This window comes from Bos taurus, chromosome 14 (assembly GCF_002263795.3).
Source record: "Bos taurus isolate L1 Dominette 01449 registration number 42190680 breed Hereford chromosome 14, ARS-UCD2.0, whole genome shotgun sequence".
NCBI classification, from domain to species: domain Eukaryota; kingdom Metazoa; phylum Chordata; class Mammalia; order Artiodactyla; family Bovidae; genus Bos; species Bos taurus.
Window position 1 is genome coordinate 2,522,785 of NC_037341.1, and position 22,162 is coordinate 2,544,946.

The 22,162-nt window shown below is 52.4% G+C and overlaps 1 protein-coding gene across 5 annotated transcripts in view; it reads left to right on the top strand.

The window, feature by feature from the left end:
• LOC100298420 (maestro heat-like repeat family member 5) overlaps nt 1-22,162 on the top strand; it is a 60,592-nt gene that overhangs the window by 31,121 nt on the left and 7,309 nt on the right. For 4 of the 5 annotated variants that reach the window (XM_059874401.1, XM_059874402.1, XM_059874403.1 and 1 more), the window contains 4 exons: nt 3,547-3,702; nt 4,582-4,736; nt 15,586-15,742; nt 16,955-17,136. In XM_059874401.1, the coding sequence (XP_059730384.1) occupies nt 3,547-3,702; nt 4,582-4,736; nt 15,586-15,742; nt 16,955-17,136 (650 nt within the window). The remainder of the gene's footprint in view (nt 1-3,546; nt 3,703-4,581; nt 4,737-15,585; nt 15,743-16,954; nt 17,137-22,162) is intronic. The other variant, XM_025002001.2, reaches the window with a different exon arrangement.

The window sequence follows — 22,162 nt, forward strand, 5'->3', positions numbered from 1 at the left end:
ACCATCACCACCATCATCACCACCACTAACAACACCACCACCACCAGCACTACCATCACCATCACCACTACCATCACCACCACCACCACTAACACCACCACCATCACTACCATCACCATCACCACCATCATCACCACCACTAACACCACCACCACCACCACCACCACCACCACTAACACCACCACCATCACTACCATCACCATCACTAACAGCAGCACCATCCACATCCCCATCCCCACCACCACCATCACTACCACCACCACCACCACCACCGTGACTAACACCACCACCATAACCACAGAACCACCATCACTACCACCATCACTACCATCACCATCACTGCCATCACCATCACTAACAGCAGCACCATCCCCATCCCCATCCCCATCACCACCACCACCACCATCACTACCATCACCATCACTACCATCACCATCACTAACAGCAGCACCATCCCCATCACCATCACCACCACCACCACCACCATGACTAACACCACCACCATAACCACAGAACCACCGTCACTGCCACCTCCAGCTCACATTTTTTCATGCCCTGGGCTAAAATAAAATATTCACAAGTACTTAGCAAACCTGAGATTGTAGTATTCTGGGATTCTGAGAGTCTAACCATCATTCCAGATTGAATTTCTTCAAAAACATTCTAATACTAGAACTTTAACCAAAATTTACCATTTTAGCAAACAATTTTAAATGCAATCTTAAAACAAATGATCTAACCAGATTTATATAGTACTCTAATATTCTAATACAAAAAGTTACTTTTAGCTACAAGTATGCCTGTATGCCAGTCAAGAAGCAACAGTTAGAACCGGACATGGAACAATGGACTGGTTCCAAATTGGGAAAGGAGTACATCAAGGCTGTATATTGTCTTCTCTTATTTAACTTATATGCAGAGTACATCTTGTGAAATGCCCGACTGGATGAAGCATAAGCTGGAATCAAGATTGCAGGGATAAATATCAATAATGATATGCAGATGACACCTCCCTTATGGCAGAAAGTGAAGAGGAACTAAAGAGCCTCTTGATGAAAGTGAAAGAGGAGAGTGAAAAAGCTGGCTTTAAAGCTCAACATTCAGAAAACTAAGATCATGGCATCCAGTCCCATCACTTCATGGCAAATAGATGGGGAAACAATGGAAATAGTGACAGACTTCATTTTCTTGGGCTCCAAAGTCACTGCAGATGGTGACTGCAGCCATGAAATTAAAAGATGCTTGCTCCTTGGAAGAAAAGCTATGACCAACCTAGACAGCATATTGTGAAGCAGAGACATTACTTTACCGACAAAGGTCCGTCTAGTCCAAGCTATGGCTTTTCCAGTAGTCACGTATGCATGTGAGAGTTGGACCATAAAGAAAGCTGAAAGTGAAAGTGAAGTCGCTCAGTTGTGTCCAACTCTTTGCCACCCCTGTAGCCTACCACGCTCCTCCGTCCATGGGATTTTCCAGGCAAGAGTACTGGAGTGGGTTGCCATTTCCTTCTCCAGAGGATCTTCCTGACCCAGGGATCGGACCTGGGTCTCCTGCATTGTAGGCAGACATTTTACCGTCTGAGCCACCAGGGAAGTCCCTAAAGTAAGCTGAGGGCTGAACAATTAATGCTTTTGAACTGTGGTGTTGGAGAAGACTTTGAGAGTCCCTTGAACAGCAAGATCAAACCAATCAATCCTAAAGGAAATCAGTCCTGAATATTCATTGGAAGGACTGATGTTGAAGCTCCAAGACTTTTGGCCACGTGATGCAAAGAACTGACTCACTAGAAAAGACCCTGATGCTGGGAAAGATTGAGGGCAGGAGGAGAAGGGGACAACAGAGAATGAGATGTTTGGATGGCATCACCAACTTGATGGACATGAATTTGAGCAAGCTCTGGGAGTTGGTGATGGACAGGGAAGCCTGGCGTGCTGCAGTCCATGGAGTCACAAAGAGTCAGACATGACTGAGAGACTGAGCTGAACTGAACAAATATGCCATTAAAATTATCCTCACCTCCTAATCAATAACTGGTAAACTAACATTCTCACAAACACTACCAAAATTTTAGAACAGTAAGATTCTGTTAATAATAAATATTCTAACATTCATATATTTTTATATCTAATGTACATGCAAACATCCTAATAGACTGTCAGACATCTCAACAAATACTCTGACATGCCCAGGAACATTTTATCATCTGACCATCTTCGCAAGCCTTAGTGTTCCGTCAGCCTTCCCAAGTATGACTTCACCACCAGCATTCCATCTTCCTTTGGTTACCAGTTGCTCAGAGTCAGAGCTGTCCCCGTGGGAAACTTTCTAGAACGATGAAGTGTCTGTATCTGCACTGTACATGTGGCCACTGTCCCTGTGTGACGATTGAGCTCTTGAAATGTAGCAGTGCAGGGAGTGCCCTGGAGTCCAGAGGTTAGAGCACAGTGCTTTCTCTGCTGGGCCCCAGGCTCAGTCCCTGGTCAGGGGACTAAGATCCCTCAAGCCAAGCGAGTACAGCCAAACTAAAAAAAAAAAGTGGCTGGTGCAGCTGACGAACTGAATTTTAAATTTTGCTTTATTTTCTTTTATGGGCTCACCACGTAGCTTGAGCTACGTACGATTAGTTCCCAATCCTACACCCTAGGCGGTGAACGTGCAGAGTCCTAACCACTGGATCACCAGGGATTCCTTGAATTTTTCGTAATTAAATTTAAACAGCTGGGTATGGCTGGTGGCTACCATATTGAGCAGCACTGCTCTAAGTCTTTCCAGAAGGTTCCACCTGGGCAGTCTCCCTCTTGGAGACTGTGGTCTGAGGCTGTGGAGCAGGGATCCCACCCCCTGACCTTGCATTCCCTGAGAGTACCCTCATCCCTCCAGAGCGGCTCAGGGTCTGGGGTAGGAGGTGACACCCACCCCACTGGACGCCCCCTCCCAGGAGAATGTGGGCAGCAAGCAGAGTCGGGCTCCCTGGCAAGCCCTGCTAGGGCATGGGAGCGCTGGGTTCTGGACCCAGCCTGGCCCTGCCTAGCCCTCCCGGGCGCCGTGAATGAGGGCAGCTCACCTGCCTTCCCAGGCCTGGGGCTTGGTGAAGGTGACCCTGAAGGTCCTTTGAAGATCTGAAGTTGAGTTGCTCTTGATTAAAGCTCTGTGAGGAGGGGAGTAGGGAGTGGCTGCCTGGGCGGAGGCTAACAGATGAGGTGATGACTGGGCAGAGGAAGAGAAAGGTCAAGGCTGGCCAGGTCAGGCGTGCCCCAGAACAGCCCTGAGGCCTAGTGAAGAAGAGCACCATGTCCCCGCCCCTCTGCTGGTCATCACACCCTCTCTTCCTGCCCCTGGGCTGTGGCTGGCTCCGAGAGACGTGCAGGAGAGCACACTGCAAGATGGGTGCTCTTGCTGGGGCCCCAGAGGCATGGGGCTCAGGCATCTGGCAGTGCTTGGAGACTTGGGGAGCCTGAGCATTGGGATGGGGTATGAGTGCAGCCAAGCAGGCGGGCGCCCAGCACCAGGGACCGTGGTGACGGTGCCTCCCTCCCACCGCTACAGGAGGTCATGAAGCATCTCACGATGGCAGAGCTGACCGACCTCATCTGGACGGCCATCGATGGCCTGGGCTCCGCCAGCCCTTTCCGCGTGCAGGCGGCCGCTGACATGCTGCTCACTGCCATCCAGGAGCACGGGGCCAAGCTGGAGACTGTGAGGGTAGTGGGGCCCCCAGAGGGTCCACCATGACGGGGCAGAGGGCAGGGGGGCAGACCCAGCATCAGCACCCAGGGGCTAGAGCCGCGGGTCCCAGGCGGCATCCCCAAGCTTGGGCCTGAGGGGGAGACCCAGGCCCCACCCTCTGATGGGTGAGTGAATGCAGGACAGAATGGCCCACACAGGTGTCCGGGGCCCTGGGGGCTGTTTGCAGGGTCTGGGGCAGACATGGGCTGATGGAACGGGGATAGGATGGGAGTTGGGGGGAGGAAGGCCCAGCCCAGACCCTCCAGGAGCTCTGGATCTGACTCCAGACTGATGAGGAGGAGCAACGCAGGGCCCTGGGGGCACTCCCAGATAGAAGATGACTGATGTCTCAGGGGGGTGCTCTCGGAGCCCGGCATGAATGGATGAGTAATGAAACCCAAAAGTGGAAGGGGAGGGGCCTGCCAGACATTAGAGCCGCAGGTACCAAAGTGATGACCAGGACACGACATCATCTGAACATAAGGCAGACGCCCTATGTCCCCCCAGCCCCAAGACGGGCTAGAGGCTCTAGCCCCTGGGTGTGTCTGAACCTTCAGCAATTGGGCAATGTTTGGACAGACTTGGATGACCCCAAATGCTGCACAGATGGTGCTTGTCCCCCAGCCCTGGGGTCCCCTTCTGACTCGTGTCCAGGGCAGAGAAGAGCCTCCCCCGTCAGACCTCCCTCTTAGAGCGCCCAGGGCAGGGCTGTGTGTCCCCCTCAGGAGAGCACTCTACCTGAAGGGGCTCCATGCCCATCAGGGCAGCTCCTCCCTCCCCGTTCAGGCTCCCCGGGGTGGGGTCTGGCCCCCTGCCCAGACCAGCCCTCTCCCCATACTCTTCCTCCCCGCACAGGTTGCCAGCCTGGGCCGAGCCATCCACCTGCAGCTCTGCTCCGTCCGCATCCCCCAAGCCAAGGAAAATGCCCTGCAGGCTATCACCCTGCTGGCCCGGAACCACACCTCCGAGCTGGTGGCTGCCTTCCTGGACTTCTCCATTCCGCTGGACAGGTGCTCAGCCCTCCTTCCCTCCCCACCCCAGTGCCCACCGTCCATCCTCCCCCAGGCAAAGGGCAGGACTTCTGCACCCTGCCTGCCCTCCTGCTTGCCCATGAACAGGGCTGCAAGCCCCGAAGGAGTACTTATCTGTTCATTTACTGTGCCCCTCCTGGGGCCATCCCTGGGGAGGCACCACACACCGTCCCTTCTCTCGGTGACCCCATAAAACACCCCACCCAGCCACCACCACCCACCCATCACCTGGCAGAGAGGGGCCCGGGATCCTGGGTGCTTCCGGCAAGACCCCTGTTAACACCAAACCCTCTCTACCCTTCTTGTTCCTCCAGGGACCCTCATCCTGCCCCCACATCCCAGTGGCACCACAGTCCCCAGGCCCCCGAGCCTGGAGACAGTACTTTATCTCTAAAATCCCAGTTCTGAATCCCAGGTCTTCAGTCTATACCACCTGCTTACCCAGCCACCACGCACCTGCCCTGGGTCACTCCTGGAACCTTGAGGTTGTAGCTCCTGGTCGCCGACACCCTCTCGCTCACTCCCACTGGCTTGATCTTGGGGACGCCAGCATCTTTCGTTCACCCTGATGCCTCAACACCGGGACCTCCTCTCCCATCTCCCTCAGCCTCCCCCTCCCACAGTCGTAGCCTCGGCTTAGCCACCTTCGGTTTCAAGCATCTGTCCCCTGGCCTGACCCCCTCCCGCCTCACTCCATCTGGTACCCACCCCCCGACCAGTGAGCCTCTGCCCTCCGGGACCTCCATGTTCACTGCTCATGGCCCCTCCCCTGTCCTCACCTCCCTCCTTGCCAGCATAGAACCTACCTTCTGGTGTCAAAGGAACCCCCTTGAACACACCCCAAGCCCTTTGGCCCCTTTGTCACACTCAGCTTGCAAAACTCAACTGGCTCCGTCTGCTTCACACCTGCACCCGTGCAGCAAGTGCCGGAAAGCGTGCCGCAACCCCTAAATTGCCAGCCACGCATCTCCACGGAGCCCTCGGGGCGGCCCAGAAACCACATTTCCCCACCCCTCCCCTCTCCTCAGCCCCAGCACCTCTGCCCCCGCCTCACACTCAGCCACCGACCTTGCTTCCAACCCCTGAAAAATCGGAAGCCACCAGAAGAGAACGCTCACCAGCTCCCAGCTCCCAGGACCCTGTTTTCCAGGAAGATTTCTAATTTTCATGTGGAAGGGACTTTTAGTTTTTATTAGCAATGTCTAGTTTTATTGCATTGTGATCAGAGAATGTCATCAAATATTTCTGGTTTATGTAATTTACTGATCTTTTAAATGATTTTTGTGAATATTCTATGGGCACCTGAAAGGGTGTTTTGGTTTTTTTTTTTCTATTATCAGGTATAGGACTTGCTATAAAGACTTACTTTATCGATTCTGTTGCTTAGGTCTACCTCCTTACTTAACCTGTGTCTATTTGATCTGTCTTGTACTGAGTGGTGTGTTAAAGTTTCCTGTTATTAATATGCTTCTATCTATGTATCCTTCCATCTCCTGTGGTTTTTATTAATACTTCATAAGGTTGTCATGTTATTTGGTGTATACATATTCATAAGTGTTACATCTTCTTTATGGATCGTGACTTTCAGCAGTAAAAAGTGCCCTGCCTTGTCACAGTTAATGCCTGAAGGGCTTGAATTCCATTTTGTTACCAGAATCACGTCCCCCACTTCCCTGTTTTCCCCCATTTGCCCAGTATTCATTTGTCTGTGCTTTCATTTAACCTTTCAGAATTCATCTGTTTTAGGTGTCATCGTATATACAGCACACAGTTCCGTCTTGACCTATGATCAGGTTGAAAATCTTTTTATTTTAATAGATGAGCTAAGTCCATTCACATTTATTGATACGACTGACGTGTCGAATCTCAGTTCTGTCATAATATTTTGTAATTGCCTGTGTTTTATTTGCTACATATTCTTCTATGAGATGCGTATTCTTTGATCTTTGGCTGTTTTTTTATTTAGGAAGAGTTGTAATTTTGTTCTGTTACCTTTGTACTCCTAACCTACTTTAGTGTCCTTACTCCCTTGTTAACTTTTTCACATCTGGCTTAGCCATTTTTGCTGATATCCTGAAACTCCCAGCCATGCCCATCGAACAACCAGTGAGATTATTCATCCCCATCCAGCTGTGTTTTCATTTGCACAGTGCTTTGTCAAAATTTGCACTGTACTCCTCCCACACTGGTTTCTAGAGAGTACACACACACACCCTAAGTCCTTTGCCAAAGAGTCTAGGCCATCCCTTAGCTTGACAAAGTTAATGCTCTGACAGTTTCCTCAAGAAGGCTCGTGGATTCAGAAAGCCCTAGCTTCTTTTATGTTGAAAGTTGTTTACTTGAAAGGTGGCTTGGCTGAATATAAAATCCTTGGTTCACATTTTCTTTTATTAACTTTTGTTTTTTGGTGGTTTTTTTTTTTTTTTTTTTTGGCCACACCATGCAGATTGCGGGATCCTAGCTCCTGCAAGGATTGAACCCAAGCCCCCTGCTTTGGGAGCATGGAGTCTTAACCACTGGACTGCCCGGGAAGTCTCTAAGTAATTTTTTTTAGTGCTGCTCAGTTGTTGCCTTGCTTTGTTTTTGAAAAGCCCCACGACAGTTGTTTTGTTTGGTTTTGTTTTGTTGTCTTTGTAAGTTATCTTTTGGCCTGGAGACTTTGGAAATTGTTTTCTTTATCTTTGAAATTCAACAATTTTACTAAGAAATGTCTAGATCAGACCATTCTGTGTACATTTTCCCAGGTACCCGATAAGTCTTTTGAATATGTAGATTTAAGTCTCTACGTTTCTAGAAAGTTCTCTAGGTTGTAATTTTTCTCTTCTGGTTTATTGAGACATAATTGGACATACAGCACTGGTTAAGTTTAAGGTGTACAGGATAATGATTTGACTTACATATATCATGAAATGATTACCACAATAATTTAGTGAACATTCATCATCTCATATAGATACAAAAGAAAAAAAAATTATTTTTCCTTGTGATGAGAACTCTTAGCTTTCCTTTCTTTGTAACTTCCATGTATAACACGCAGCGGTGTTCATTAATCATGCTGTACATGGCGCCCCTCGTCTTCTTTATAACTGGAAGTCCTTTTGACCACCTTCATCTGATTCCCCCATCCCCACCCCTCACCTCTGGTCTCTCTTTCTCTGAGTTTGTTTGTTTTGAAGTATACTGCTGCTGCTAAGGCGCTTCAGTCGTGTCCGACTCTGTACGACCCCATAGACGGCAGCCCACCAGGCTCCCCCGCCCCTGGGATTCTCCAGGCAAGAACACTGGAGTGGGTTGCCATGTCCTTCTCCAATGCATGACAGTGAACAGTGAAAGTGAAGTCGCTCAGTCGTGTCTGACTCTTAGCGACCCCATGGACTGCAGCCCACCAGGCTCCTCCGCCCATGGGGTTTTCCAGGCGAGAGTGCTGGAGTGGGTGCCAGTGCCTTCTCGCTGACCTGCCATACTGCGCCAGTTCCTGATGCACAACATGCTGATTCTGTGCTTCTGTACTTTTCAAAATGCTGTCAGCGTGCAAAGCCATTACCTTATCACTGACTGTATCCCCCACCCTGTACATTCCATCCCCATGACTTATTTTGTAGCTGAAAGTTTCTGCCTCTTAGTCTCCCTCGCCCACTTCTCTCTTGGTTATAATTTTAAATATTGGTTCCGTCCCATTGTTTTTTTCCTTTTTCAGAGACTCCAGAGATTCACATGCTGTTCTTTCCTTGCCTGTCTTCCATTTCCGCTTCTTTTTCTGTGACCATTAGAGCTTCTCTTAAATTCATCTTTATTGTCTTGGTGGTCTCTCTACTCTTCCTCAATGTTCCTTTCTAAATTTTCACTCGAGTTGTATCTCTCTTGAGCACCTTATAATTTTTATTCACTTCTGAGTTCAGTCAACTCTTTTTTTCCTTTCTTATTAGAGGGTGTTTCTTGGTCCTTTTTGAATTTATAATTCAAGGTGGTTTTTCATGTCTTTAAATGCTTGCTTGAGTATATCGACCTGCAGGAGAGGTGTTGTCTTACACTTTTTTTCTGCATCATGATTATCAGGGGAGGAATTTTCTTATTGGATCTGTGTTTTCTGTTTTCCAGGGAAGGGTTGCAATAACTCTGTGAATCTGTTAATTTTTCTCCTGTTTGTATACAACACCGCTGCTGCTGCTGCTAAGTCGCTTCAGTCCTGTCCAACTCTGTGCGACCCCATAGACGGCAGCCCACCAGGCTCCCCCGTCCCTGGGATTCTCTAGGCAAGAACACTGGAGTGGGTTGCCATTTCCTTCTCCAATGCATGAAAGTGAAAAGTGAAAGTGAAGTCGCTCAGTCGTGTCCGACTCTAGCGACCCCATGGACTGCAGCCTACCAGGCTCCTCCGTCCATGGGATTCTCCAGGCAAGAGTACTGGAGTGGGGTGCCATTGCCCTCTCCAATATAAAACACTATTGGAGTGTTTTGTAGGATTTCAAGTTCAATGGCACCCTCTTCTGTCAGCATAACAAAGACCAGATAACTTAGCAGATTTTTAGTTTTGGTGGTAGGTGGGAGGGTTGTGTGTCCTCCACTTTCGGGGGTGCTCTTTTTCTCGTGCAGGTCTGTGAATTTTTCCTATTTCACACCTTTACCTTTCACTAAGCGGTTTCAAAGGGTACGTCTTTCTTTTCTGCCCTTTCTTTCCTCCCCAAAGCTGCGTGTCTCGGAGGCTGCCCTTCAGATGAGCATCCTTTTCGGTCCCTTTCCTGGGATCCATGCTTTGGTTTACTTATTCTCCTTCTTTTTGTTGTTTCATAGTCTCAGACTTAAGATGGACCTCGTCTTCCTGAAGATGATTTAGATCGGCTCCAAGCCCTGTGAGCAGCTCCCGTCTCCTCTCCTCTCCAGGGTTTCTCTCGCCCTGCCTTTATCTGCTGCAGAGCTTTGTGGAGGAGCAGGGGTGGGTGAGAGAACGAGGCACTGCCGGCGGGGCTGGCATAGCTCTCTCCTGCTCGCAGCGCCCCTCACGGCACACCGTGGTGTGGAGTAGCTTCACTTTTCTTCTCGCTGTATGGTTTCTCAAGGACATTTTGAGAGGCGAGGGGACCCCGGCAGCCACTTCTCTCAGCTGCTCAGGTCTATAGATCAGTTTTACCCATACTGGAATTTATATCTTGTTTCCTCAGTGCTAAGAAGCACATTTTTCACACGTCAACATCTATGCCGTGGAAGCACATTTTATACTGACGGCACCTTCACCTGGGCTGACAGGGGTGGGGGGTTCTCAGTCACCTGGAGGGACTCTCAGCCGGAGACCAGTGCAAATTTTAAAGTCCCTGCTGGAGGGTTTTTGCGGGGGCCACACTGGTGGTGTGAGTTCAGAGCCCTGTGTAGGTTTCGTGGTTCAGATTCTCAGGTGCACCCTCCTTCTTCCCTTCACAGGCTGAGCAAGCACCGGGTCTTCTCGCTATTTCTTCCTGCAGGACAGGCTCTTTATCTTCTCTTGTTTTATCCCGCTCACCGTGTACACACAGCCCATGGGGTCCAGCCTTTATGATGGGGTCCCTATTAGACTCCCATCTTGGATAGCTTCCTTTTCTTAGGAGCACGTGAAATAATGGTGGTGTGTCCTAAAAGTATCAACAGAATTGTGTGATTCCTGCCCTTCCAGTATTCTTTTGTTGTCTGTTTTTTTTTCCCCTCAACATTTTGTGTTTAAGATTCATCCCATTATGTTACACATAGTTGGAGTTCATTCACTTTGAGTTGCTGTGTCTTGTCCCATCTTGGTAAACACCAGTTACCCCTGTAGTGTGGACGGACGTTTGAGTTTGGGTCTGTGCTTAACACTGCTGTGAAGCTGCACATACGTGTGTCCTAAGACACACCCACACTCAATTTCCCTGTGCAGGCATGTCACTCACCTCAGTTCAGTTCAGTTCAGTTGCTCAGTCGTGTCCGACTCTTTGTGACCCCATGAATTGCAGCGTGCCAGGCCTCCCTGTCCATCACCAACTCCCGGAGTTCACTCAGAGTCACATCCATCGAGTCAGTGATGCCATCCAGCCATCTCATCCTCTGTCGTCCCCTTCTCCTCCTGCCCCCAATCCCTCCCAGCATCACAGTCTTTTCCAATGAGTCAACTCTTTGCATGAGGTGGCCAAAGTACTGGAGTTTCAGCTTTAGCATCATTCCTTCCAAAGAACACCCAGGGCTGATCTCCTTCAGAATGGACTGGTTGGATCTCCTTGCAGTCCAAGGGACTCTCAAGAGTCTTCTCCAACACCACAGTTCAAAAGCATCAATTCTTCGGCGCTCAGCTTTCTTCACAGTCCAACTCTCACATCCATACATGACCACTGGAAAAACCATAGCCTTGACTAGACAGACCTTTGTTGGCAAAGTAATGTCTCTGCTTTTCAATATGCTATCTCATGATGCAAGATACTCCCAACATGTTTAAACCACCTCTCACACCCACAGTATTTTTATGTATGTAGTTCCTGTTACTCCACGTCTTCACTGACACTTAACATCAATCTTTTAGCCAACCATCAAACTTTTAGTCAGTCTGGTGAGTGGTATTAATCATATTTCCATGTTAATTTTCAGTTTTCTGATTAAATAATGAGATTGTACATCTTTTCATGCAATTTTTGGCCATTGGGGCATCTTCTTTGGGATGCGTGTTCAAGTATCCTACAGATTTTTCTGTTGGGTTGTCCCTCTTTTTCTTATCAATTTCTAGGAATTCTTTACGTAATCTGGGTACAAGGGCTCTGTTGATTATTATATTACATATCTTCTCCACTTTGCAGTTTTCCTGTCTCTCCCTCACTAGGGCCTTTCATGAAGAGGAGTTCCCAGGTCCATCATTTATTCTCAGACGTTACCTTATAAAAGTTCTAGAGTGTGGGAACTTCCCTGGTGGTCCAGTGGTTAAGACTGCTCTCCCAATTCAGGGGGCCCTCAATCTGTCTTCGAGGAACTACCATCCCACATGTCACATGGCCAGGCAAAAAAAAAGCCCTAGGCCTTGCCTTCCTCATTCATCCCACCGACCGCCCAGCTGAGGGCCATGTGCAGGGCCCTGCCCTCAGGCTCTCTGCCCAGCACTGCTACCTGGGCCAGGCCAGCACCCAACGTTCTCATTCCTACAACTTTAGAACGATTCACCTCCCTGAGCCAGAAAGCCTCCCCTTCCTCCTCCTCCCCCTCCCCCTCCTCCTGCGAGGCTGTCCTGGCCATTCGTGGCCCTTTGCCTTTCTCCGTAAACTTCAGAATCATCGCCAAGCTTCCTCGTTCTCTTTTTCCTCGCCCACCCTAGGGCGACTGTTTTATTGGACCGGCCCTCAGAGCTGGACCGGGAGTAACCCTTGCTTTGTCACCCTGGCTCACCCACCCTGGCTCTGGGTGTGGCCGGCTTTCTTTAATTTAGTTCTTTAGGTAGAACAGGGATTCTTCTCGGCAATCAGATGCACACCTGGGAGGCCCTCGTCGGGACAGAAGCCGGGGCCCTGGTTACGAGCTGCGCCTGAGGACCAGGCTGCCCGCCCGCACTGGCTCCATCCCCTGCTCACCCACCCAAGGGTCTCCATTCTTCTTCTTTCATTTTATACACTGTGTTTGCATCCAAACACATTCCTAAAACATTTTATTTGCAGTTTCTATAATTTATATAAAGAGCATCACGATGCATATAGTCTTTGAAGACTTTTTTCACTGGCCTTATATTAATGTAGATTTTTAGGTCTAGATTCTCTATCTAACCTAAATCTAGTAACATCAGTTCTTCTTTCTTTAGGATTGTATTGTATGTCTCTTTCCACTTTTTTTTTTTTAATAGACTTTTTTTTGGAGCTGTTTTAGATTTACAGAAAAATTCAGCAGAAGTTGCAAAGTTCCCATCTACTTCCCTCTCCTGCCAGGCTCTTTTCTTGGTAACATCTTGCCTCAGTGTGGTAGGCTTATTACACTTGATAAACCAATATTGCTATATTATTATTAACAGGTCTATAGTTTACATTACAGCCCGCTCTTGGGGATGTACATTCTATGGGACAAATGTGCAATGACAGGTATTGACTATCATAGTATCAAACAGAATAGCTTCGTGGCCCCCGCCCCCTGCGCTGTCTGTTCATCCCTCCCTCCTCTAAACCCTGGCAACCTCTGATCTTTTGACTGTCTCCATGGTTTTGCCTTTCCCAGGATGTCATAGAGCTGGAATCATCCTGCGTAGCCTTTTTAGGTTAGCTTCTGTCACTTTCTGATAAGCTTTCAGGTTCTTCTATGTCTTCATGTCAACCACTCTCACCCCCTAGGAACTCTTTCTTATTTCTTTTTTGTTGGGGGCGGGAGTGTGAAACGATCCCCACAGTAAGTCTAGTCGTCATCATTCCTAGTTACAGATCTGTGTCCTTGTGACGAGAACTTGTAACGTGGCAAAAGCTGGAAATACGCAGGACAATGCTGACCGTTGCAGTCGCCCTGCACTGTATTACGTCCCTGTGGTTCACTTCCCCATTTCGCCTACCTCCGACTCCGCATGTCTAGCAGCCCCCAACCTGTTCTCTGTAGAGAGGAGCTTGGGTTTTGTTTCTTTGGGTTGGATTTTGGTTTCATTTAGATTCCATGTATAAGCAAGATCATGTGGTATTGGTCTTCCTGTCTCTGATTTATTTCACTGAACATAATACCCTCAAGGCTGATACGCGTTATCTCAAATGGCAAGATTTCCTTCTTTCTTACGGCTGAATGATATTTCATTTTATGCACACACATACACATACACACATATAGGGCTTCCCAGGTAGCTCAGTGGAAAAGAATCTGCCTGTTGATGCAGGAGACGTGGGTTCGATCCCTGGTCAGGGAAGATCCCCTGGAGAAGGAAATAGCAACGCTCTCCGGTATTATTGCCTGGGAAATCCCATGGCAGAGGAGTTTGGCAGGCTACAGTCCAAGGGGTTGCAAAAGACTTGGACATGACTTAGCATCTGAACAACAACAGCCTGCGTGTGTCTGTTGATGGGCAATTATTTCTTCTCCATGTCTTGGCAATTATAAATAATGCTGCTATGAACATGGGGGCTCACATATCTTTTCAAATTAGTGTTTTCATATTCTTCATATAAATTCGCATAAGTGAGGCCATGTGGTGGTCTGATTTTTAGCGCTTTGATGAATCTTCATACTGTTTTCCATAATGGCTGCACCAATTTACATTTCTACCAATAGAGTGTGAGGGTTCTATTTCCTCCACATCCTGGCCAGCACTCATTATTCCCCGCCGCTTTGATAACAGGTGTGAGCTGACAGCTCACTGTGGTTTTGATTCCCGTGTCCTTGATGATGAGAGACGCAGAGCATCTTTTCATGGACCTGTTGGCCATCCGTATACCTTCTTTGGAAAAGTGTCTGTTCAAATCCTCTGCCCATTTTTTAATTGGACGGCGTGGGGAGCTTTTGTTTATTTTTGAAATTGAGTTGTGTGTGTGTTTCATATGTTTTGGATATTAAAACCCATTTTCATAAGTATGACTGGCAAATGTTTCCTCCTGTTTACTATGTCGCCTTTCATCTTGCTGATGGTTTCCATTGTCGGGCAGAAGCGTTTCAGTTTGATGCCGTCGCTTGTTGATTCTTGCTTTTGTTCCCTCTGCTTTTGGTGTCAGATCCAAAAACTGATTGCCGAGACTGACGTCAAAAGCTTACCGCCTATGTTTTCTCCTAGGCGTTACACAGTTTCAGGTCTTACATGCAAGTCTTCAATCATTTAGAGTTAATTTTTGTATTTGGGGTAAGATAGAGGTCCGATTTTATTATTTTGCATGAAGCTGCCCAGTTTTCCCAACACCATTCGTTGAAAAGATTGTCTTTCTCTGTTGTATGTTCTTAGTTCCTTTGTCATAAATTAGTTGAGCACGTCTGTGTGGGCTTATTTCTGGGCTGGGAACGCTTCCTTAACGTGGCTTCCAGGCCCACACTTGCCTGACCCTCCCTACACCTCCCCAGCTGCTACTGCTTAGCCTCCTGGCTGCTCCCTCCTGTCCCTTGACTTCTTAGCTCGGGGATTGAAGGGCTGACCTCAGGCCTCATCTCCACTTACACTCCTTCCCTGATGGCCACACCCCAAGACCAGGCAGAAAGGCCATGGGACTAGACACACCTGACCTCCAATACCAGCTCCCGGTTATGAGGCAGGGCCCTGATCAGGGCACACCTTATCTCTAGTCCTCAGTTTCCTCACATGCAAAATGGGCACAAGGACTCTGCAAAGCCCTACACACACCAGTGATGGCCCCTAAGTTGGCCCAGGTCAGGCCCCAGGGAGCTGGTAGCCCCCAGCAAACCCAGGCCTAGAAGGAAACGTCCACTGTATGGCAAGCCCTACAGGCTGCGCGGGAACAGGCCCTGTGAGGAGGCCCAGAGGCAGGAGAGGAGGGAAGGCAGGCAGGTGCTGGAGGTCAGAGGGCAGGGGTCAGAGGGTGATAGCTTTGGGTATCAGCTAGACTTATCCTGACTGTACTTAGGCGCCATGGAGGGTGACAGAGTCTGCCACTGGGATGAGAGGGGCCTGAAAGAGGGAAGACCGGGGACCACGGGCCAGGGCAGCCAGCCCCACCTCTGCTGCAGCCCCCGGGCCGCACACACCGCTGTCCAGGCCCCAGCCCTCACGCCCCTCCCCCATCTCACCCACCCATCCTGCCAGGGTTCAGCTCAGGACCAGCCTGGCTTCCTCCCAGGCACCCCACTGCAGGCACCTGAGCCCTGAGCACTGTGGCTGCTGCTGTGACCTAGGCTGGGCAGGCCGGAGTCTCAGTGCCGCCCTCACACCACCCTTTGCCTGCAGCCACGCCTTCCGATTGTGGAGGGCCCTGGGTGCCGAGCAACCCGTGAGCCACCTGGTGCTGGCTGTGCTGCTGGGCTGGCTGCAGAAGCGGCCCCTGCCCACTAGGACCAGCGGCAGCAGCCCCCAGCCCAAGAAGGCCTACCTGCGCTCCCTGGCCGTGAGTCCCTGCCCCACCACCCCGGTGCCATCCCAGCTGCCTTCTCGAGTGTGTTCAGTCACACATGGGTGTGAGGCACCCACCACGTGTGCCAGGCCCCAGGGAGGGGGAGCCCCATACTCAGGCTGTGAAAGCCCTGGCCTGCCCAGCCTGGCCTGGACAAGGGGGCCTCCGAGGTGGCCCCAGCCGGGAGCTGACCCTGGGTCCAGGCCCAGCTCCCCACTTCCCGACCGAGGGCCCTGGACCCCTCCCGCCAGGTGTAGGCAGTGAGGAAGGGCATGGAGAGATTCGTGAATCTGCCCCCATAATAGGGTTCTGGAGGAATCTTGTAGGCTGCCTCCAGAGGCTCCCACCCTCCTGTAGAAGTCCACACCCACTCCCCACCCCACCCCCTAGCTTTCCCCACAAGCCTAGACCCTGCTTGCACAGCCCCCGGAGCAGGAGGCTTGTTTCCTAACATGCCTCACCTGGGCTGGACTCTGACAGGGCTGCAGCTGTGCCCCAGCCCTGTTTGATCCAGGGCTGAGAACCCACTTGCACCCCCTAGCCCCCTGAGCAGTGGGCAGAGCCTCCTAGGCAAGCTGCTGCCCCCAGCCGAGGGGTGTGACAGCCACACTCGGTGCTCGGGGAAGCCCACCCTGTCTCCATGCCAGCCCTCCATCAGCCTGGCCCCTCAACACCCCCAGACCCAGAACCTCCCTGTTGGAGACCAGACTCAGCATGGGGTCAGCAGGGCGGCCTTCCTGGGTCCCGCCCTCCTCTTGTCATCCCCCCCACCTTGAGAATATTCTGGACCCAAGGCCCCTCTCCAGGTGTGGGAGGCCCTGGGGCTGCTGTCTGGTAGCTCCCCCTTCCAGGACCGTGTGTCCCCCACCCAGCATTCATTCACGGGCATGTGCCAGGCTCTGTGTTGGGGGCATTGCAGGGAGCACAGCCCACAGGGCGGAGGGGCCAGGCACGAGGCAGTGACTGAGGGCGGAGGGCAGAGCAGACTGGGATGGTGGGCTGGAGGACCCACCTGCAGGGCCGGCAATGGGAGGGGGCGGGTGGGGAGCATGCAGGGTCCAGAGAGCAGGCCGCGACCCCCAGAGGTACGTCTCACACGGGGACTTGGCTGTGGTCCCGGAGACAGCAGGCAGGCACAGGGAGGTGAGGTCGGCAGTGGGTTTTGTGGGAAGCCCGGCCCCTCAGCGTCCCCTGCCACCCCCGCAGGCCATGAACACGCTGCACGAGCTGCAGTTCGCCCGCGAGTTCAAGCAGGCTGTGCAGGAGGCCTTTCCCGAGCTGCTCCTGGCCCTCCTCTCCCAGACGCACTACCTCCTGGAGCTGAACCTGCCCGAGGAGCCCCAGCCCGGCAAGGAGGCCCAGGAGACCGCCCTGTTCAGCCCCCAGAGGTAAGGCCCGGGCCCCAGAGAGGCGGTGTGCGGGCTTCCCAGGGCTGAAGGACAGAGCTCCATCACCAGGCAGCTTAGAGCCGCAGGCGGGTATTCTCGCACGGTGCCAGAGGCTGGCGCTCCAGATCCAAGGTTGGCAGAGCCGCACTCCTCCGAAACCTGCAGGGGAGGCTCCTTCCCGCCTCCTGGGTGCTCCCGGCTTGTAGACGGCCTCCTCCAGTTTCTGCCTCCAGCTTCACCGTGTGTCTCTTGTCTCGATTGCTCTCTTCTTATGAGGACGTCAGTCCTGGTGAACTAGGGCCACCCTGACCTCATCGTAACTTGATTCCATTTGCAAAGACCCAAATGAGGTTATGTTCCTGGGTACCTTGGATGGTTTCTGGGGACACAGTTGGATCCCCAACAGATGTGATTCCAAACACGGCTGCCTCCAGCAGTCAGCGTGGAGGGCAGGTGGGTGTCCCACTTCCTTGGACTGTGGGTGCCTGGCAGCCAGGATGCCCAGTGGCAGCTGGCCCACAGGGACTCCCGGGGCCGGCACAGTGCACCGGATCTTACCCACATGTGGTCCCTGCGGGGATTCTGAGACGAATATTGCCTTCGCCTTTGACAGATGAGGAAACAGGCTCGGAGCGAGCCAGAGGCTTCCCCAAGCCACACAGAGTGTCTGTGTGCTGCCGACCTAGAGCCCATAGAATGGCAGGGGTGTCTGCCCAGCGACCACTTGGCCCTGCAGGCAGATGCCCACCAGATGCTGTTGCACAGGGTGCTCGACCCTGACGCCTTCTGGCTCTGAGGTCGTGGACAGTTGTCAGCCTCCCCCACGCCCGCACCTTGACCATGTGGACAGGACTCGTGCGGGAGGGTCCATGCCCCACGCCTCACTCGGGTGGTGGCACTGGCTGGCCGCCTGGCCTTCCCTTGCACGAGGGTGCATCTTGAGAAATCCATTAAGCGAGTCTTTAAAAACCGCTGGGGCTGACTCTTTTCATTTGTTTGTATTATGATGTGCTTCACACAATTTGTCAGTTTGAACAGCTCTCCCCAAGGCACATCACTGAAAAAAAAAAATGTCACTTCTCTCATATTGCTTCTGAATTCGAATGTGCATAAAGTTCTTTTTTATTCAAATCAACCATACAAAATGCATGAATCTTCCCTAATAAGCTAATAAAACGTTCTCCTCCCCGAAATAGGAGGGTTAGGAGAAAGCTCTGATGAACCGCCTCCATCCATCAGCTTCCCTCCCCTGCCCCCATGGGGCCAGCCTCCACCTGTTCCTCCCCTGCCCCCTCCTTGCTGCCCTCCACCCCAGGTCAGATCAGGCCTCACCTGTGCTTGGAACCCTCCCTTCCTCTTCCCCTTCTTTTAACTCCAAGGAGGGCTGAATCCTTCCAGCAGTCCAGTGGCCCTGCATCTGGCTCCCCATCACCTCCAGAACCTCATTTCCTGCCACACATCGTCATCCTCTACATGAACCTTCTTCTCCAGCCTCAGCGTCTTCCTGCCGTTCCTCGGAGCCCACGCTCCTGCCTCAGGGCCTTTGCACTTGCTGTGCCCTCTTCCTAGGACGTTCTTCCTGACGGCCTCACCTCCTGTGGCTCCCAGCCACCTCCGTACAACAGCAGTCCTGCTCCTCACTGTTAATGTTCTCCCACCTACAGCTGTCATCTGTGCCCCGTATGATGGAGGCTCTGGGGAGCAGGGACGTCTGTCTGTCTCATGTAGGGCTCTCCTCCGGAGAGCAAGGGTGTCTGTCATCTCACTGGGGAGTCAGGGGCCTTCTGCTCAGAGCCAGCTGTACCAAGATGCTCCAGCAGCATCAGCCCTCCCCTTCCATCTCTCGGGTCTTGGCTTCTCTCTGGGCTGATTCTTCTGAAGAGAAGGGTGGGGGTCCAGCAACCACAGAACAGACCGGCACCCTGGTCTCAGTCCCTCGGCTTTGATGGGCCCAGCTTAGCTCACACACTTACCCCTGAACCAATCGCCTTGGCCACAGGGGCAGGTGGGACTCCTACTAAGCAGGTCTGGGTCCACACCCTCCCTGGAGCTAGGATGGGACCTGGGCCCCCTTCCCCAGAGGACAGCTACAGTACTGGTACCATCCCCAGGGACCCGGGAGTGGGGCAGGCCAGTCAGCAGCGATGCTGGCCAGCCGTCAAGGACATTGAGGAGGTCTGCAGCCGCTCCCAGGCCTCAGAGGGCGGGAGAGGCCTCAGAGTGTAAGCAGAGCACTGCAGTCCCAAGTCTGACGCCTGGAGGATGCAGAGGATCAAGGGAGCTGGGTGCCAAGGAGGAATCTGGGCGCAGCTGTTGAGAGGCCCACTGGCCTGTGGTTGCCCCCGAGAGCACTGGGGGGAGGGGTTGCAGCCGTACCTCTGACAGCCATGCAAGACTTAAGGCAGAGTCAGGCTAGTCCTGGGCCTCTGAGGTTCCTGGCATCCTGCTGAGCTGGGCTGGCCCCTGGGACCAACAAGTGAGGGTTTGGTTCCACTTCCTGCCAGGACACAAGCACCCATTCCAGCCCTGACTGTGGGACCCTCCCCTTCCTGTGCATCTCTGATGAGCAGAACCCCTTTCTTGTAGAGACATTTCCTGCTTTGGTCAGTTCTCAGCCAGCTCCTTCTCAAGTCGATGTCCATCCCACCCTACGAAGGACTTCTCATTCCTCTTGTTTCATCCATTATGGGCTGAGTCTCTTTAACTCTAACGGAGCATCTCATTTCTCCTCATTCCAAAGACATGCCCATCAACCACTTAGAGGTATAAGCCAACATATTTCCCTTTTTGCCCTGGCTGCCAGGAAGCTTGTAAATAAAGTTCAGTTCAGTTCAGTTCAGTCGCTCAGACGTGTCCGACCCTTTGCGACTGCATGGACTGCAGCAGGCCAGGCTTCCCTGTCCTTCACCAACTCCCAGAGCTTGCTCAAACTCATGTCCATCAAGTCAGTGATGCCATCCAACCATCTCATCCTCGTCAGGCCCTTCTCCGGCCTTCAATCTTTCCCAGCATCAGGGTCTTTTTCAATGAGTCAATTCTTCGCATCAGGTGGCCAAAGTATTGGAGCTTCAGCTTCAGCATCAGTCCTTCCAATGAATATTCAGGACTGAATTCCTTTAGGATGGACTGGTTTGATCTCCTTGTAGCCCAAGGGACTCTCTTGAGAGTATATGAAGTTACTGTTGAGTAATCTCTCACTGTGACACAAGGTGCTTCCTTTTGTTTCTTACTTCCTGATTAGTCTTCTTTTCAACTTAAAGCTTTAAGTTTAATTTAAAGCTCTTTTATTTAAAACTGTATTCGCAGCCCTAGGTTTTGGCAGTTGACAAGTAACAAATCAGCAATGAATAATAACATGCGGTGTGCAACCTGGATCTGAGATCCAAGATCGCCTCCTAACCCTGCTGTGAGCGCTCCAGGCTGGTCGCTCATCTCACAGCCTTGGTTTCTTCTTCTGTGGAAGGGGCTGGTCCCTCCCTAGGTGTTGGGAGGGTCAGGAGCAACAGAGGACTGGGCAGCCTCTATGCTAGGGCGACCCTGGGCGAGCGGCCGACACTCTGGGCCTCAGTTGAGGGTTGGAAGTCAGGACCCCAGCCCACCTGTCTTCTCTTGGATTTGTCCAGTTGGGGTGCTGTGGTCTCGGGCCCTGGGGGCCCCCTGACTCCTCAGACTCGCGGTGAGTTGTGACGTCACAGGGAGTGAGCTGGGATCCCTGAGCAGGGAGGGATGGATGGGGAGGTGCTATGCCCCAGCCTGGAGTCCCCACAGTCCTGCTCGGACCCGCCTCCTTCCCTGCCCTCAGCCTTGGCCGCCCTCCCGCTCTGAGGTCGAAAAGAGGAAAGGATTAACAGACCGTGGATCATTCGGTCGAAACTTGCTAAGTGTACTGGGGGCCCCACTCTTACTAATGAATACAGACAGTGTGTGCTGTGCCCCTGAGCGTGCTGTCAGCAGGGAGGCATCCATGCGCTCAGGAGCTCAGCCCCATGGAAATGCAGACAGGGTCCGGTGACGGCCCGGTGACGATGCCTGGAGAGGGCCCCGAGGTGAGGCAGAGCCTCGCAGGAGAAGACACAGGGGTGCCCCTACCTGTGGGTCTCTGAGGACCGGCTCTGAGCACAGATCTGAAAGATGGTTAGAGGTCACCGTGTGGGGAAGGAAGGGTGGACAGCCTTCCAGGCAGGGGGACCCCAAAGTGGAGAGACAGGAAGGAGGGGACCCTGAAGCGGGGGGAGTCATGGGGGCTCCATGCCGAGGGAGTGACAAGACCTGGTCGGCACTGGAGAGACGTGGAAGCGTGAGGAGACCCCACACTGCCTCCGGAGGCTCGCGTCCGGCGGCGGGGCTCCAGCTGGAGAGGAAGAGTCTCGCCCCAGTCCCTCATCAGCCTGGGGACGCGTCCCAGGGTGCTGACGCACAGGAAGCCCCAGCTCCGGGCGGACCCCGCAGGCTCCCCACCTCCGCACCTTGCCCTCCAGGCCCCGCCTCATCTTCAGGGCCCTCTGCCCCCGGCCTCCCAGGGCGAAGCAGGAAGGGAGGGGAGTCCTGCGCGGCTGGCCTTGGACCCCAGGGGCTCTGCCGTCTGCTGGTCACGGGGCTGCGTGGGTTTCAGGTGACACAGGTCCTGGTGCAAGGCCAGGGGTCCCCACAAGGGAGGTCATTCACCCCGAGAATCAGCAAGGGAGCCCCAAGGACGCCCTGGTGCGGCTGTGGGGCACAGTGACCCCACGGTGCCCCGGGACCAGAAGATTCCAAGAGTCCTCACAGAGCAGACAAAATGCCACTCCGCCCGGAGCCCCCTTCCCCCAAAGCCGTCGTCACTCCGGCTGAGACCAGTGACCCCAAAAACTCAGCCACTTCTTGGTGGCACGGCTTGGGGCGAGAGGACAGGCCCGCTGACATTTGTGCGGGCACCACCGGGGACTCACGGAGTGGCATTTCATCCCTTCACATCGGGTTTTGCAAATCTGATCAGAGTGGCTGGCCCCTGGTCAGAGCTGACAGCCTCGCTCCGGGGGCCGCTCAC